This window comes from Talpa europaea, assembly GCF_964194135.1.
Source record: "Talpa europaea genome assembly, chromosome: 5".
Classification (NCBI taxonomy): Eukaryota; Metazoa; Chordata; class Mammalia; order Eulipotyphla; family Talpidae; genus Talpa; species Talpa europaea.
In genome coordinates, this window is record NC_140071.1 from 18,348,228 (window position 1) to 18,364,837 (window position 16,610).

Sequence of the window (16,610 nt, forward strand, 5' to 3'; positions counted from 1 at the left end):
AATAGGAACAATTTCAAAAAATGCCAGTTATGTGTCTGTCTATCTAATATGTTAGATATATATATATGTATTTATGAAAGCATGTTGGGCAATAAATGTTATAAGTTCAGAGTAGATTAAGGAAGAGGTAGCTTTTGGCAGAATTTGTCTGAAGTTTCACAAAGTAGTGGGAACTTGACCTAGATCTTGAATAATTACAGGATTTTGACTAAAGTACGATGGGCTTGCTGAGATTGGGAAATAAATGTAAGTAAATAAATAGAAATGAGAAAACTTGAGGTCAGTTAAAGAGAATCTGATGAACTTGGAAAGGATGCTTTATGTAGAAAAGTGACAAACAGGTAGAAAGGCAAGTAAAAGTTAGATTTTTTTGTGTTTATAATCTGGAAAAAATTCTGCTGCTTTTCTAAGTACTGTCTACTGGTTTAAAACACAGGTCCTTGAGGCACATTGCTTGGGTTTTGATCTTTGCTCCACAAATTACTTTAAACTTGCTATAAATTAATTTCCCCATTAGCAAAATGGAGAAAATAAGAGTACATTCCTTACTTGGGCATTGTGAGGACTAAATGAGTTAATATCTGTAAAGTATTTTGCGTGGCTCAACATAACATAATGGTATATGAATGATAACTATTGTTATAAGGTTGGACAGAAAAACAAAAGCAAAATTTTTTAATAATTAAGCATTTCCCAAGTAATGTATTTTGCATGTATTTTTACAAATAATTACCTCCTTTTTTGTTTTGCAGTGTTTGGGAAATGGGAAGTAATGACAGCTGGCACCTGAACTAAGTATTTTTATAAGCAACACCATTCCAGAACTTCAGGATGAATGGGGATATGCCCCATGTCCCCATCACTACTCTTGCGGGGATTGCTAGTCTCACAGACCGTAAGTTCGGTTGCTATATCTAATTTATGTTATACTCTGTGTTATCAGTTAGTTTTAGAGAGTGCCTAACGTTGTAGTGTCGTAAACAACAAAATTGCGTTGTAGTGTCGTAAACAACAAAATTAAGATTTTAAATGGCATACATCATTATTTCTTTTGGATTTTTTTGGCATACATGTGAAAGTAACAAAATGAGTATACTCAGCCTATAACAGATGTGAACTTAATTTCCATTTCACACAAAGACACAATAGGAAATGGCAGAATGTTTTTCTTTAAAAGTCCTAAACAATAGGGGACCCCCTGGTGTTGCACGTGTTAAAGTCTTAGCACTATCAAACTGTCACCAGCACTGCAGCATGATTTTTATCCCTGGGCAGGGAGCTAGCCCATATGGTGCAGCAGAACTCTCCTGTTTCACTCATTGCTCTCCTCAGCAGTGTATCTCAGTAGATCCCCTGTTCTGCTCCCCACTCTTTCTCTGGTGAATCCTCTCATCCCCTGTACCTCTGGCCTACACCCCAGTTCTTCTATGCATAAATTAATAATAAATAGGGCCTCCCCTGGTGGCGCAATGGTTGAGCGCTGGGCTGCGAAGCTGCCCGCAGCCTCTGCAGCGCCAGTTCCATCCCCGGCTGTTGGCGAGGGTCCCACATGGTGCGACAGACCTCTCCTGCTGTACCCACTGCTCCCCTCAGCAGTATATTTCGTCGGTCTGCCTGTTCTGTTCCCCACTCTGACTCTGGTGAATTCTCTCACCCTCCCATGCTTCTGTGCTTCTGACTGTACCCAGTGCTTGTATAAATAAATAAATAAATCTTTAAAAAAAAAAAAAAATCGGGCCTCCCCGGTGGCGCAGTGGTTGAGCGCTGGGTTGCGAAGCTGCCCGCGGCCTCTGCGGCGCCGGTTCGATCCCCGGCTGCTCCCCGGCCACCAGAGGAGGGTCCCACAGGGCGCGCAGACCTCTTCTGCCACCCACTGCTCCCCTCAGCAGTGTACTTCGGTCCTTCTGCCTGCTCTGCTCCCCGCTCTGGCTCTGGTGAATTCTCTCACCCTCCCGCGCTTCTGACTACCCAGTGCATGTATAAACAAACAAACAAACAAACAAATAAATAAATCATGCCTAGATAATAAATAAATAAATAAATAAATAAATTAAATACATAAATAAAAAATAAATCTTTTTAAAAAAGAAAAGAACTTAAATGCTTTTATCTGTGTTTAGTATCCCACCAAATACTAATTTTCTGTTGGTTTTACAGGGAGTAAAACAGATAACAAGACTACATCTTGAGGTTAGGAAATTAACTTCACTAGTTTATGAAGTCTGAGTTAACAGGAGAGTAGTTGATGGCATTAGGATAGCTCAAATAAGAAAATATTTGCTCCCCTGCCCCACGCAAAAAAAGTGCCTTTAATTATTGTTTTTACTTTGTTGTAAATAAGGCATTAGCCTATATAATACGTAAGAGTGGAAAATCATGTGTACTACCAGTAATTTCTTTTGTTTATCTTCCTCATCTTCGCTGTACTTCATATTTTAAGTTTGTCCAATTAGCCCTATATTTTAAGTAATCGTTTATTTCATTTATTGTTTTTATCATTTATTTCATTTATTGTTTTTATCAATAAAAGAACCTGTTAACTCTCCATGGGGGTTGAGTGGAATGGTAGTTATACTGTATAGGTGATTAGAAATTAAGCCAAAACCAAAAAGACATTTAAGTTAACATTCTTATCTTACCTTACATTTTAGACAAAAGAATATCCTTTAGATGAAGAGATTTTAAAATTGCTTCATTTTTAAACTACTGTAAAACATTTATGTTATTTTGTTTGCTATTGGAATAAAATGAAGAGTGGAGAGAGATATTTAGTAGTTATAACAGATTTCCTTAGATACTTGTCTTCCACCTGAATCTTTTTCTATGAACGTTCTCCCAAAGTGAGTTATGTATTTTTTGTATGTACTTAAAAGCATATTACGTGTCTGTCTGGTGAAGTGTCAGGTATTGTTACTTGTTTTGTTTACCTAAGAGTACTATTGATTATGATAAATTTAAGCAAAAATAAATGAGATCTATTAATGTAGTCTGAATATTGAGACCATGGAAGTTACTGTTTTTAACCTTACCATTTGGCTACTCATATATTAAGTTAATAAGAATTTAATATATGAAAAATCATCATGAATAAAGGAGCTGACTTTTATTCTAGAAAGTAGTATGATCTATTTTGTCAAAGTGATACTTGAAGTATTTTTGTAGAGTTGATTGGTGTGTTAGTGGAGAGAAGGAATACCTTTTGATAATTTGTTACATTGATATTTACAATAATTTTAATCTCCAAATTTAAGCATTAAAGAAACTTTTTACAGTCTTTCAACTTCTAATAATCTGATTTTATTCCAAATAGTCCTGAACCAGCTGCCTCTTCCATCCCCTTTACCTGCTACAACTACAAAGAGCCTTCTCTTTAATGCACGAATAGCAGAAGAAGTGAACTGCCTTTTGACCTGTAGGGATGATAATTTGGTTACACAACTTGTCCATAGCCTCAACCAGGTATCAACAGATCACATGTAAGTATAATTTTATACCTAAATAAAATTAGATATTTTGGTCTTACTAAGAGAGTCTGTATTCCTGGTTTTACCTTTTATTTTCAAAATCAGTTAGGTACATAGTTTATTTTTTAAAATATATCAGTATCCAGGTTAGAATATAGAATTACTGCGATGAGGGCCTCCCCGGTGGCGCAGCGGTTGAGCGCTGGGTTGCGAAGCTGCCGGCAGCCTCTGCAGCGCCCGTTCCATCTCCGGCTGCTCCCCGGCCACCGGAGGAGGGTCCCACATGGCACCCGCTGCTCCCCTCAGCAGTGTACTTCGGTCCTTCTGCCTGCTCTGCTCCCCGCTCTGGCTCTGGTGAATTCTCTCACCCTCCCGCTCTTCTGACTGTACCCGGTGCTTGTATGTATAAATAAATAAATAAATCTTTAAAAAAAAAAAAAGAATTACTGTGATGACATATTAATGAGATTTAGTCCACATTATTTTGAGATGATAGTTCTGACCTATGTTGTTCTATAAAGATCTTTTCAAGTATTTTGGGATAATGTTGTGATCCATCAAGTGTGTAGAGGTCTTAAGTTGCTGATGAGACTACCTCCTTTTTCTTCTGGTATTACTAAAATGGTTAGGATTCCCAGGCACAGGGACTTACTTAGAGAGGGCTCACATGCTTTTATAGCAAGTGTAGCAAGAATTCAAGGACTAACTTCACGGAATATAAAATTTGGGTCTAATTTTTCATAGTATTTATTGTACCATTTGAACATAGGTATATATTTTCATACAATAGTCTTTTTAAAATAATACTAAGTTGTATAGTTTGTTTACAAAATTTTACATGTAAGTATGCTTTCTATTATTTAATTTTTATCTACAAAATGAATGCATACTTAAAAATCTTAACACAAAAAATGTACAAATGATTAAACTGCTCACACTTCACATGCCACTATACAGTGATACTTTTGTGTTCATCCATTCTTTATATTTCTTTCTTTTTTAAAGATTTGTTATGTAGGGAGTAGAATAAAACACATCATAATTGAGAGGGCTTAGCCTTTAGGTACAGCACATTACTTTGGGACAGTTTTAAAACCTGATGACCCTAAGGTGAAATACTCAATCTGAATCTTCTGAAGGAGGAGTGACTGGTTAAAATCAGAAAGCAGTATAATACTGTTTTGTTACTCTAGAAATTCGTGTTTAAATACATCGTTAGTTTTACCTCTCTGTGCATACTTAATTGTTGTCACTGGTGTCTAAAATGATAAGAGAAGTGGCATAGTTAAGATTTTACAGAGAGGTGCTTTAAGATTGTCCCCTCCAAATTTACTATTATCACTGGACACTATCTTTATATCATACTTAGTAAATTTAATGCGAACAGTGCCTTGTGGAAATAAAATTAAAAACACTGCCTATGTTTGATTTTATTGTTTATCTTCCATAGTTGTGAATTTAGCTTGCTACTTTTTTTAAGTTTATTGAAAATTGTGACTATTCTTAATCACTTGCTTGAGGTTCCATACCCCCAGCCCCTGACTATTTGAGAAAAAACTATAAGAGAGAAAAATTACATAAGCTTGGGTCTTGTTTTAACCAGTGTGGCAGCAGTATTTCATCTGGAAGCCATTCTCAAAAAGGCAGATACATTCATATTCAGATATAAGCCAGAAAATATATTCCAATCCTAAATACCAGTTTCTGTGTATAATTTTCACCTCTGAATCCTTCTATTGTCTTTGTTGGTTTAGAGTAGATTTGTTTACTTTCTACTTTGAAACTAATATGAGCATTCTAAACAAAAACTGATAGTTCCATAAAATAACGTTTGAACTTCTTTCTTTCTGTTTAAAATAAAATGGAAAAAAAAAAGTCCTTCAGAGAACTCCGTCAATTTTGATAATTTTTTTTCTTCTAGGAATAACATTTTCAAAACTCCTCGATAATGCTGAAGATATTTTTATGATTTATTTTAGTATCATAAATCTTGATTTTCTACCTCAACTATTTCTGAATTTCACTAGTGAATTGATATCTAAATAATATAGAACAGAAAGTTCTTAATCACTATTTTAATTTTTATATTTATTTTTTCAATGCCAGAGAGTTGAAAGATAACCTTGGCAGTGATGATCCAGAAGGTGACATACCAGTCTTGTTGCAGGCCGTCCTGGCAAGGAGTCCTAATGTCTTCAGGGAGAAAAGCATGCAGAACAGATATGTACAAAGTGGTGAGAGTCTTAATAATTGAAATTCATAGCATATTTTTTAGTGATCCCATATCAGAACTTGTTTTACATGTAATTAAATTCAAGTTTCTTTCCCTACAAGTGCCATATTGATACCTTGAATGACGTAAAGAGCAAGAGGAAAACTAAGTGAATGTTAATATTCTTACAGCTTAATATGTAATTTTCTTGTGAATTAGACAAAGCTTAACAGTGATTTTGTGAGCTATTTCCAAATGTATTAGTTTACTCAGAGATCTTTAGTATTTTTATAGAATTGATATAAATCTTTTTATTAACCAAATAATAAAAATGTAGAGCTTTTCATCATGCAATAACATGAATATACTTGATATTTGTTTTAGTATTAATGATGATTATTTTCATGGTTAAGTGGTAATTGGCTTAACACTTCTGTTGCCTTAGCAACAGAAAATTTGGTTTATAAAGTGTAATTTTATTAAAGAAAAATCAATAAAAAGTATTATAAAAATCATAAAAATATGATCTCCAACACAGATGTAGTATTGTACCGTTAAGTTTGGAGCATTGTCCTGTTTGGAGTTTCGCTGATTTTCTGGTGATGTATAGCATTAAAATTTTAAAAGGTGTTTTTTGGTTGCTAAATGTAATGTGAGTCACACATATGGACAAAATGTAGTAACATGAAGCTCTCTTTATTCATATGTATTTGGAACTTTGAGATAATCAGAAAGGACTGTTAGAATTCATTTACCCTCCTATTTGTAAAGCCACTACTTTCATACTAGTAATTACAACTTGTCCAGGTGGTGACTGTTATCAGGGGGAAAAAATTTTTAACTCCCGTCTCATGGAATATTACTCTCCCTTTTGGGAAAAAAAAAAAAATCCAGCCGTAGTAATAATAATTGTAGTAATTAAGCTATTGAACATATGATTGGTACTGATTCTGAATTAGAAGGAAAAGCTCAAAGGTTGAAATTTGAATTAGATACAAAAGAACATACTGGGAGGTGATTTTGAGCCCTCATTTCATTCAGTGTCTTAAAACTAGAATCCCCTCTGTAGTATTCCTGGCAAATGAGTATGTAACTTCCACTTAATGTTTCTAGTGAAAGACACTTTCTGTGTCAACAGTAGGAAATAAAATTTGGTATTATAATGTGATGCTTGAAGTTCCCAAAAAGAGATTGATTATATATACCATAAAAAGGTTCAGTGTTAGGGCTTCACTGGTGGCTTAGGGGTTAAAAGTCTCAGCATTATCAAGCTATCACCAGCCACTGCATCATGAGTTCCAGCTAACCCACATGGCCCAGCAAACCCCTGTCTTGCCCACTGCTCCCCTCAGCAGTGTATTTTAGTAGATCTGCCTCTGCTCCTCACTCTGTCTCTGGTGAATTCTCTCAACCCCTGAACCTCTGGCCTACATCCCAGTTCTTGTACACATAAATAAATAAAAATAGATCTTTTTAAAAAAAAAAATAGGTGGTGATTCAGTGTTAATGATAGATTTTTATGTTGATTTTAAAATGTCTAAATAACTGAATTTTTCTGCATATCCTGTATAACAAAATTCCGTCTGTATACCAGTTGAAGGAATAGTGTCTAGCTTGAAAAGAATTTGGGAATCTGAAAGCCATCCTTATAAGTTTCATTCATTAAACAAATATTCATTTGATTTTATAGATTGATACTACTACTACTTGGCAAAGAATTATTGTAGAAAAAAAATAGGATTATCCTGTTTTGCATCAGAAGACTTTCAGATGGAAATTGTAGGATCTCAAACTTTTTGAGCCCTTAAGTAAAGTACTTTTTAAAACCTAGGTCCAAGTCACAGTGAAAACAAATAGCACTGTTAAATTCCTAAGGGTGGGATATATATGTAATAACATATTTGATGTATTAGAAAAACCACCGAAGGTCTTTTGTAGACGAAAGTTTGTAGTATTTTGGTCAGGGGTTAGGTAATGTGAACTCTAGAAGTTCTTCTTGATTCTACGACTAATTGGTTGGACCTATATACACGAGTAAATATTTATCTCTGGTGCTGGTGATGATAAATGTGTTTGGGTAAAAACTGGTTGTATTTGAAATTTACAGTTTCTGTATTTTGCTTTCCATTATGGTCATATTGGTCATAAAAAGAAAGAACTTTTGAATGTTTATGAAAAGGCAATTAAAGGGTAATTTACCATTAGAAGAAAATAAGATAATTACCATTTTTGTGTGTTATGTAGGAATGATGATGTCTCAGTATAAACTTTCTCAGAATTCCATGCACAGTAGTCCTGCATCTTCCAATTATCAACAAACCACTATCTCACATAGCCCCTCCAGGTAATATATATGTATGTATTTTTTTTAACTATTGTTTTCTGTAGTGAATATGCTTATGAGTATACTGTATATATATACATTTAGGTAATGGTAAGTTATATGTAATTGAAAAGTTGAAATGCTTATTAATCTTACGTAGTAACCTGTGAGAACATTTGCTTCAAATGTTAAAGGTGAAAATAATCTAATATACTAATTGAAGTAGCTGCCATCTATTTAAATTAATATCATACAAATTACCAATGTGTTTGAAATAAATAAAATTTATTGAATAGAATTTATTTTAGTAAGCATGGCTTTATACAGAATTTTTAGTGTAACTGAGAATTGTGAATTTTCTTATATAATATTTGATTATTTCTCAATCTTTTTTCTTTTTGCATAGATTTTATTATGTATATATTAGAGTTTGGAGTATTTAATGGCAGTGAAATTTCAAGCAATAGAATATTTACTTTATTATGATATTTTTCATTTCAATTTTATATTTCAGCCGGTTTGTGCCACCACAGACAAGCTCTGGGAACAGATTTATGCCACAACAAAATAGCCCAGTGCCTAGTCCATATGCCCCACAAAGCCCTGCAGGATACATGCCATATTCCCATCCTTCAAGTTATACAACACACCCACAGATGCAGCAAGGTAAGAAAGTTGGTTATTTACTTATAGGGAATGCCTTACACATTTTAAAATTTTTAAAACACATACTATAATACTGTACTGTCTACTTGGATGTCAAACTTTTAAAGGATTAGCTTAAATTGTTAAAGATATATTACATTTGTCATCTGTTCCTTTAGGACATAAAATGATTAGTTTCTTTTGACTCTTCAGATTAGATTTTCTACAACTGTATCTAATTAAGAGATTAATAACTATGAGGATTTTATTGTTGGTTTTTTTTTTTTTGTTAGGCTTTCTTCTTACAAGCTGTACTAAGCCAAAGAAGAATTATATTTTAATTGGTAAAGTGCATATAGTGTGAAAATTTTACTATAAAATGGATACAGCACTATTAGAAGAAAATTAATAATCTTAGATGCAAAAATTTCTGGGATTATATTTTTGCTAGTTCTCAGTTGAAGTAGAATATTGATACATCTTCTAAAGGTTATATTGCCTTGGGATGTATTGTCTGCTAAATAACGTAGGTACTAGTGGTGTAGATTTATTTGTAATTTGTTAGAAATTTTTAAAGGTACAAAGATAATAAAACAAATATTAATGTTTTTGTCTTCCATAATAGTAGAACTTTACCATTTGCGATCAGTCATTAGTTTTTTTGTGTGTATTCTTGCTCTTTACTAATCATGGATTTAAAACTTTCTTCATTAAACTTTTAAACTTAAACTCCTCAGTCATCTATCAAATCAACTATCTCTGGATACCCAGTGCTAGGTAATAATATACTAGATTGGGACTATTTCACACACTACTTCAAGGATAAATTAGGAAGCAAAATAGATACTTGACAATATCATAGAATTCCGTGTTAATGTTAAATGTGCTTATGTATGTATGGTATATACTATTCATACTTATAAGCTATTAGTACACTTGAGCACATAAAGATAAGAGGAACATTGTAACTGTGATTATAAGAGGAGTTTTAAGAAAGCAATTTGATAATATCTGTCATAACTTAAAATGTTTATACTTCCCTTAGTAGTTCAAAATCTAATCCCTTAGATGGAAGGGAGGAGAATAAACATGCTAAGACAATTTGATCCGCAGGTTTTACCAAGCTTTCAAGGAAGAGATACTCTCATCTTAAAACTTCCAAAAACAGGGCCTCCCCGGTGGCGCAGCGGTTGGGTGGCGCAGCGGTTGAGCCCTGGGTTGCGAAGCTGCCCACGGCCTCTGCAGCGCCAGTTCGATCCCCGGCTGCTCCCTGGCCACCAGAGGAGGGTCCCACATGGCGACAGACCTCTCCTGCCGCCCGCTGCTCCCCTCAGCAGTGTACTTCGGTCCTTCTGCCTGCTCTGCTCCCCGCTCTGGCTCTGGTGAATTCTCTCACCCTCCCGCGCTTCTGACTGTACCCAGTGCATGTATAAACAAAACAAACAAACAAATAAATAAATAAAATAAAACATGCCTCTATTTAAAAAAAAAAATTTAAAAAAAAAAAAAAAACTTCCAAAAACAAAAATTCAGCACTCTACCACATCTTTCTGTAGACTTAGATAATAATCTGGATACCAAAATCAGGCGAAGTGAAGAAAGTGTGAGAAAGGAAAATTATAGATCAATCTTTTTTTTTTTTTTTTAAAGATTTATTTATTTATTTATACAAGCACTGGGTACAGTCAGAAGCGTGGGAAGGTGAAAGAATCCACCAGAGCCAGAGTGGGGAACAGAACAGGCAGATGGATCGAAATACACTGCTGAGGGGAGCAGCGGACGCAGCAGGAGAAGTCTGTCACGCCATGTGGGACCCTCTCTAGTGGCCGGGGATCGAACTGGTGCTGCAGAGGCTGCGGGCAGCTTTGCAGCCCAGCGCTCAACCACTGCGCCACCAGGGGAGGCCCTAGATCAATCTTTATTAAGATGGACTCAGAATGTCTATATAAATATTACCAAACCAAATAAACAGCATTATCAACCTGTGTGACAAAATTGAGTATATATTAGGAACACATGGAATAATTAATATTAGACAACTAACATATCAGATTAAGAAGATGGGGATCATGTGACCCTGTTAATATGTGCCAAAAGAGAATTAAAAAAAAAATACAACTTACATTGACAACTTTAAGGCCTTTCACTGAATTAGATAGGTACAGTCTTATCCTGATATGTAAAGGCTATCCACCTAAGTGATGAATAATTAGAAACATTAGTTTTCTGAAAACCAAGAATAGGACAAGAATGCCTATAATCACTACTTTTATTTAGTGTGATAGTGGTTGTCTTAGTAAACACAGAAAGATAAGCATAAGAATATATATAATTATGGGTAAGGAAAAAAGTCATTTTTTGGTAATATTAGTATATTCATAGAAAATTTAAAAGAAGCTACAGACAAAATAAAAAGATAATTATAATGAATTTAATTGCATTTTGCACATTCAAAATAAACCGTTTATAAGTACAGTCTTTCTTTTTTTTTTTTTTTTTTTATAGAGGCATGCTTTTATTTATTTGTTTGCTGGTTTGTTTGTTTGTTTTGTTTATACATGCACTGGGTACAGTCAGAAGCGCGGGAGGGTGAGAGAATTCACCAGAGCCAGAGCGGGGAGCAGAGCAGGCAGAAGGACCGAAGTACACTGCTGAGGGGAGCAGCGGGCGGCAGGAGAGGTCTGCACGCCATGTGGGACCCTCCTCTGGTGGCCGGGGAGCAGCCGGGGATCGAACCGGCGCCGCAGAGGCCGCGCGCAGTTTCGCAACCCAGCGCTCAACCGCTGCGCCACCGGGGAGGCCCATAAGTACAGTCTTTCAATACATCATTACAACTTTAAGGAAAACCATAAGATTTCTAGGAATGTATGAGAACTTTGTGGAGAAAACTATGAAACCTTTTAATTTGAAAGAGTTGAAAGAAAATCTCAGAAAGTAAGTTAGCCACTTTCATGGGTGGTGAAGATTGGAATTTTCCAAATATCTATAAATTTAATGTAATGTCAATAAGAATACAGATAATAAAATAAAATAATAACCAGGATTTTTAATCAGCAAGGTTCTTCTAAAAATTCATATGGAAGAAGAATGTAAGTATAAGACTGAAAAAGAGTTTTGGAAAGGAATGAGATGTAGACGCTCTATCTAACAGGAATCATGATTTATTATAATAAATTAGCTTGATTGTGGTGATTATTTCACAATGTATACAAAAGATCAAGTTGTATTATATAATATATACATTCCATATTTGTCAGTTATACCTAATAAAGCTAAGGAATGTTTAAAATATTTATTATAGTATTGGTCAAGACATGGAAGACTCCTAAGTGGAATTTGATAAAGAGCCTAGGAACTTATGTCATGAACTAAAGATACGTGACATTATCATTCTTTTTTTTTTTGTGGGACCCTTGCCGTTGCCCAGGGAACGAACCGGTGCTGCAGAGGCTGCAGCCTCGCAGCCCAGTGCTCAACCGCTGCACCACCAGAGGAGGCCCAGACACTATCATTCTTAAAGAATAGTTTCTTTATTAAATAGTATTGAGACTGTGACACTTGGAAAAAAGTGAAGTTGGATTCCTATCTCACACAAAAATTAATACATATTTTATATGTATTAAAGACCTAAATGTTACAAAGCAAAACTAGAAAGCTTTTGTTAAGTATTTGTGTTAAGGAAGGAATGTTACTAACCACTACAATAAAAAGATGCTTGGCTTTTCTGTTAAAAGAAATAGAAATTTAAGTGACAGTCACAGACATTTTCCATCCTTAGGTTAACAGAAATTGTTGGCAAGGATATATAACAGTAGGAGCTCTCATATAATACCAGTGGAGTACAGATGGACACATGTAATTTAGAAAACTCTTTGTTAATATTTAGTAAGGTCTGAAGATGGGCATGTTTGTGAAATAAATTAGGTGGAGGAAGACCGTATGATATCATTCGTGCAGTACATGTAGAAACAAAACACATGACTATAAGTTAAGTAAAATAAAAATAAACTTTAAGTCTCTAATCTAAATTAGTGGTTACAGGGCTGATAGAGGAGATGAATATATAAGGTAAAAGGGCTCCTTTGTATGATGAAGAATGGAGTTAGACTTTTAGTGGTCAACAAACAGGTGTTGATTTATTAATGGTGTATACCTGAAACTATTACAAATCAATATAATTTCAAAATTTTTTAGATAAAATTAAAATATACCAAAAAATGGGCATATTCAGCAATGTTACGCTTAGACATGTGTAAAAAAATCATGAACAAAAATAAACATTATGACATTTTTTATGCAGCAAAAGTATTGAAGCAGTCTAAATATCCAACGTAAGAATAAATAAATTCTGCATATTATACAGCGGAAAATATGTAATTATTGAAAGAAGTAGATTTTAAGCTACATTATAAAAATGTATCTATTTCAGTATAATGAATTAAAAATGCAAGTTGCAGAAACATATATAAGATGATACAGTATATATATAATTATGTGCAAAGTAGTGCTATGCATTAATTAAAGATTTATTTATAGCAAAAATATAAAGAGTTAACTTTAAATTCAATATGATAGTTTTAGGGAGTAACAAGGAATAAAAAAGGAGGAATCAGTAGGTAAATGGAGAGTTTCAGCCATGTATAATATTTTACTTCTTTTCCTAATAAATCTGAATGACTTAGCACAGAGTAAGATTTGATCAAGCTCTGTATAGGCAGCACAGGAGTGGTCATTATATTATTCTTATTTCTATATGCTTGAACTATATCGATGAGCAATTATTGTAGTCCTACTGCAATTTTAACAAAGTTTATTTCTTATTTATTTCAGCATCGGTATCAAGTCCCATTGTTGCAGGTGGTTTGAGAAACATACATGATAATAAAGTTTCTGGTCCGTTGTCTGGCAATTCAGCTAATCATCACGCTGATAATCCTAGACATGGCTCAAGTGACGACTACCTACACATGGTGCACAGGCTAAGTAGTGATGTATGTAATAATATTAGTTATAATTAAGGTAATAAGATAGTTCTGATACTTGTCTTCATAACTGAGTATTTCAGTTTCATAATTTAAGGGTTATCTGCTATTTATCAATAATTATAGTGGATCTGAGAAATCTACTTTTTTACAGCAGGTAAACTCACCAGTACTCTGATCCATAAAGCAAGAGTGTTTGTGTTTTTTTTTTTTTTCATTTTTAAAGTGTCTTTTAAAAAACATCATCAATAAGAACATTATTTGACAGAAATAAAATGTTTATTATCTGTCACTTAAAAAAAAAAATTTACCAACCCTTGTTCTAGAGGTTTAGTGTCTTAGTGAAATACAAATTCAGATTTAAATACTTGATCTACAAAAAGTTTTCTTAAATAATGGACCTTTAGTTTTAGCTCTTTTTCCTTCTAAGGCAAGTACAAAACTTTCCCCCTGAAATTTAGTGTTGGCTTTGATGTTAAGACATTCAACATACTAGAAGTTTGTCTTACTCTTTGTTTGGTGGCATTATCACATAAATTACATATATGTCAGTAGAAGACATGACAATTGACTCTGCCTGAAGACATTGACAACGTGGTGAGGGGTTCACTGCTCCTTTTGTAGAAAATAGGAAATGAAGTGGAGCATACTGTTAGTACGAATTTTCTTATTTATTGCCATGCTTAGGCTGTTGATTCTTTTGTATAAAATTTCCATTCTTCTGAGATATACCAAGAAGAAAACCGGAAAGTGCAGAAGAATTATGCTTTTGAATACCAACATATTGTCTCTCAGGAATTTGTCCTGTTTTGGGTCTCTTTAAGGTTTCCTTGAAGCCTCTCTGATTCAAAATAACATTTATTCTGTTCTTAGGATGGAGATTCTTCAACAATGAGGAATGCTGCATCTTTTCCTTTGAGATCTCCACAACCAGTTTGCTCCCCTGCTGGAAGTGAGGGAACTCCTAAAGGTATTATTGTAACTAAAATTTCCTTCAACATTTCACATTACAAGTTGAGAACTCAAACCTTTTAAAATAGACACCAAGCACTGTTCTCTGTCATTTTTAGTGATTATAGAAAAACTGTACTTATCCTATAAATTATTGAAAGTGTTTTCAGGGATGTACAGTTTTGTTTTCACTGATAAATCCAGTGTTCTTATAAATCACAACTTCCTTACCCTCTCTTAAACATTTGAAGTTATTGTTAATCAGCTTTTCTTATGCTCCACCTACCAGAAAAACTTCAAATTTTATGCATCCACCTGTTTTCCTCCTACTTTATTCATTCATTTTTTTTTCTTGATTGCCTCTTCTGTTTTCTCATTTCTCAAGATTTCTATCACTAGACATTTTATTTATTTGTTTGTTTGTTTGTTTGTTTATTTTGTGGGACCCTCACCCGTGGCCCGGGATTGAACTGGCGCTGCAGAGGCTGCGGACAGCCTCGCAACCCAGCGCTCAACCACTGCACCATCAGGGGAGGCCCTCATTAGACATTTTAATCTCCTATTCCTCCCCCTTGCCCCTCTTGGCTATATTACCAGTTTCGGTAATAGCATTGATTACTTTTTTTAACATGACTCCCAAATCAGTATCTTTGGCACCAGTTTTTTCTCCCAAGTGATAATTTTTCATTTCCAGACAAAACTGTCTTTATATCTAGCTGGTATAAAACTGTTTTCAAATTTATATTCAAAATTGTGTTCTCACTGTTCTTTTTGCCATTCTTACTTCTCTTTATTTTATTTCTGTCCTGAATCATCTTAAAGCCTTCTCTCACCTCTTATGTAGCCATTTATCAAAATCTGGCATGTTCTGTATTACCTCCCTAAATCTCTTACATCTGCTTTCATCTCTGCTTATTAAAATTGTCCATTCTTCAAGATTAAATGGATGATCACCAATGACCCTCCTCTAATTTCCTCAAGCCATTAGTTTATATATTTTTTAAATTACTTATACTATCATGAATTTCATTTTATCTTCAAATTTCCAAAGAACCTCATATGGTCTTTGGTATATAGTAGATTCACAAGTTATGAATTTAAGTCTAGGTATGAACTGTTTACTTAAAGTTTGATAATTTGAGTTATCAGAGTTTGCTGAAAAGGAATATTGTAATTTACTTTAAAAATTAGTTTGCAGTTAATTATAATACAGATGATAAATTTTTCTATCCCTGAATATTTCTAATTATAACCTTCTACAATATGAACTCATCCATCTCTTAGTGTAAGTTTTTTTCCATAGTTAACATTTCAACTCTTTAATCAGGGATATTCTGCATGAAGCAGAAGTTGAATTTAATTGAGCTACTCTAAATCTATAATTCTATGAATTTTCAGGGATTAAAAATAACCCTACTTCTGAAAGAAAGCAACTTCCAAATTAATTCTATTTGTAGGTTAGGTGTCACAGTTGCAGATATTTTCAGGGTATGAAGTTAATCAGACTTCCGTGAAGGATTACCAATAGGATAACTGGTTCCAGCCCATTTTTCTTTTAATTCTTTTTAATTAATTAATTTTTATTTTTGCATAGAAGAACTGGGATATAGGCCAGAGGTATGGGGCTGGGGCGCGAGGGTGAGAAGAAAACTAGAGACAGAGTGGGAAGCAGATGGATTTACTGAAATACACTGTAGAAGGGAACACCAGGCAAGATAGGAGAGGTCTGCTGTACCATTGTGTGGATTACTTCCTGGCCAGGGATCATACTCTGGCCATAGAGGTGATAGCACTGGGACTTAACCTCTCGGCTACTAGGGAAGCCCCTTTTAATTCTTGAGGATGGATAGATGGATAACTTCAGATTAAGAGAGAAATCTTTAGAACAAGTTCCTGAAGACAGTATTCATCAGGAACCTCTAGTTCTGTCCATGAGTTTGTTATCCAACTAGTTTTGATGATTTAATGCGTCATCAGTTAGATTTGATTTTTAGATGAACTGTTGGAATTTGAAGTTTGTTCTAAAATATAAA

The 16,610-nt window shown here is 34.3% G+C and overlaps 1 protein-coding gene across 1 annotated transcript in view; it reads left to right on the top strand.

Moving 5' to 3' along the window:
* Positions 1-831: 831 nt before the first annotated feature.
* The window catches only part of NIPBL (NIPBL cohesin loading factor), a gene marked incomplete at both ends in the record, with an annotated part of 99,704 nt that continues 83,925 nt past the window's right edge, over positions 832-16,610 (top strand). Inside the window, 7 exons of the mRNA XM_084233257.1 lie at positions 832-895; positions 3,311-3,476; positions 5,571-5,698; positions 7,921-8,020; positions 8,514-8,665; positions 13,475-13,635; positions 14,500-14,596. Of these exons, the coding sequence (XP_084089383.1) occupies positions 832-895; positions 3,311-3,476; positions 5,571-5,698; positions 7,921-8,020; positions 8,514-8,665; positions 13,475-13,635; positions 14,500-14,596 (868 nt within the window). The remainder of the gene's footprint in view (positions 896-3,310; positions 3,477-5,570; positions 5,699-7,920; positions 8,021-8,513; positions 8,666-13,474; positions 13,636-14,499; positions 14,597-16,610) is intronic.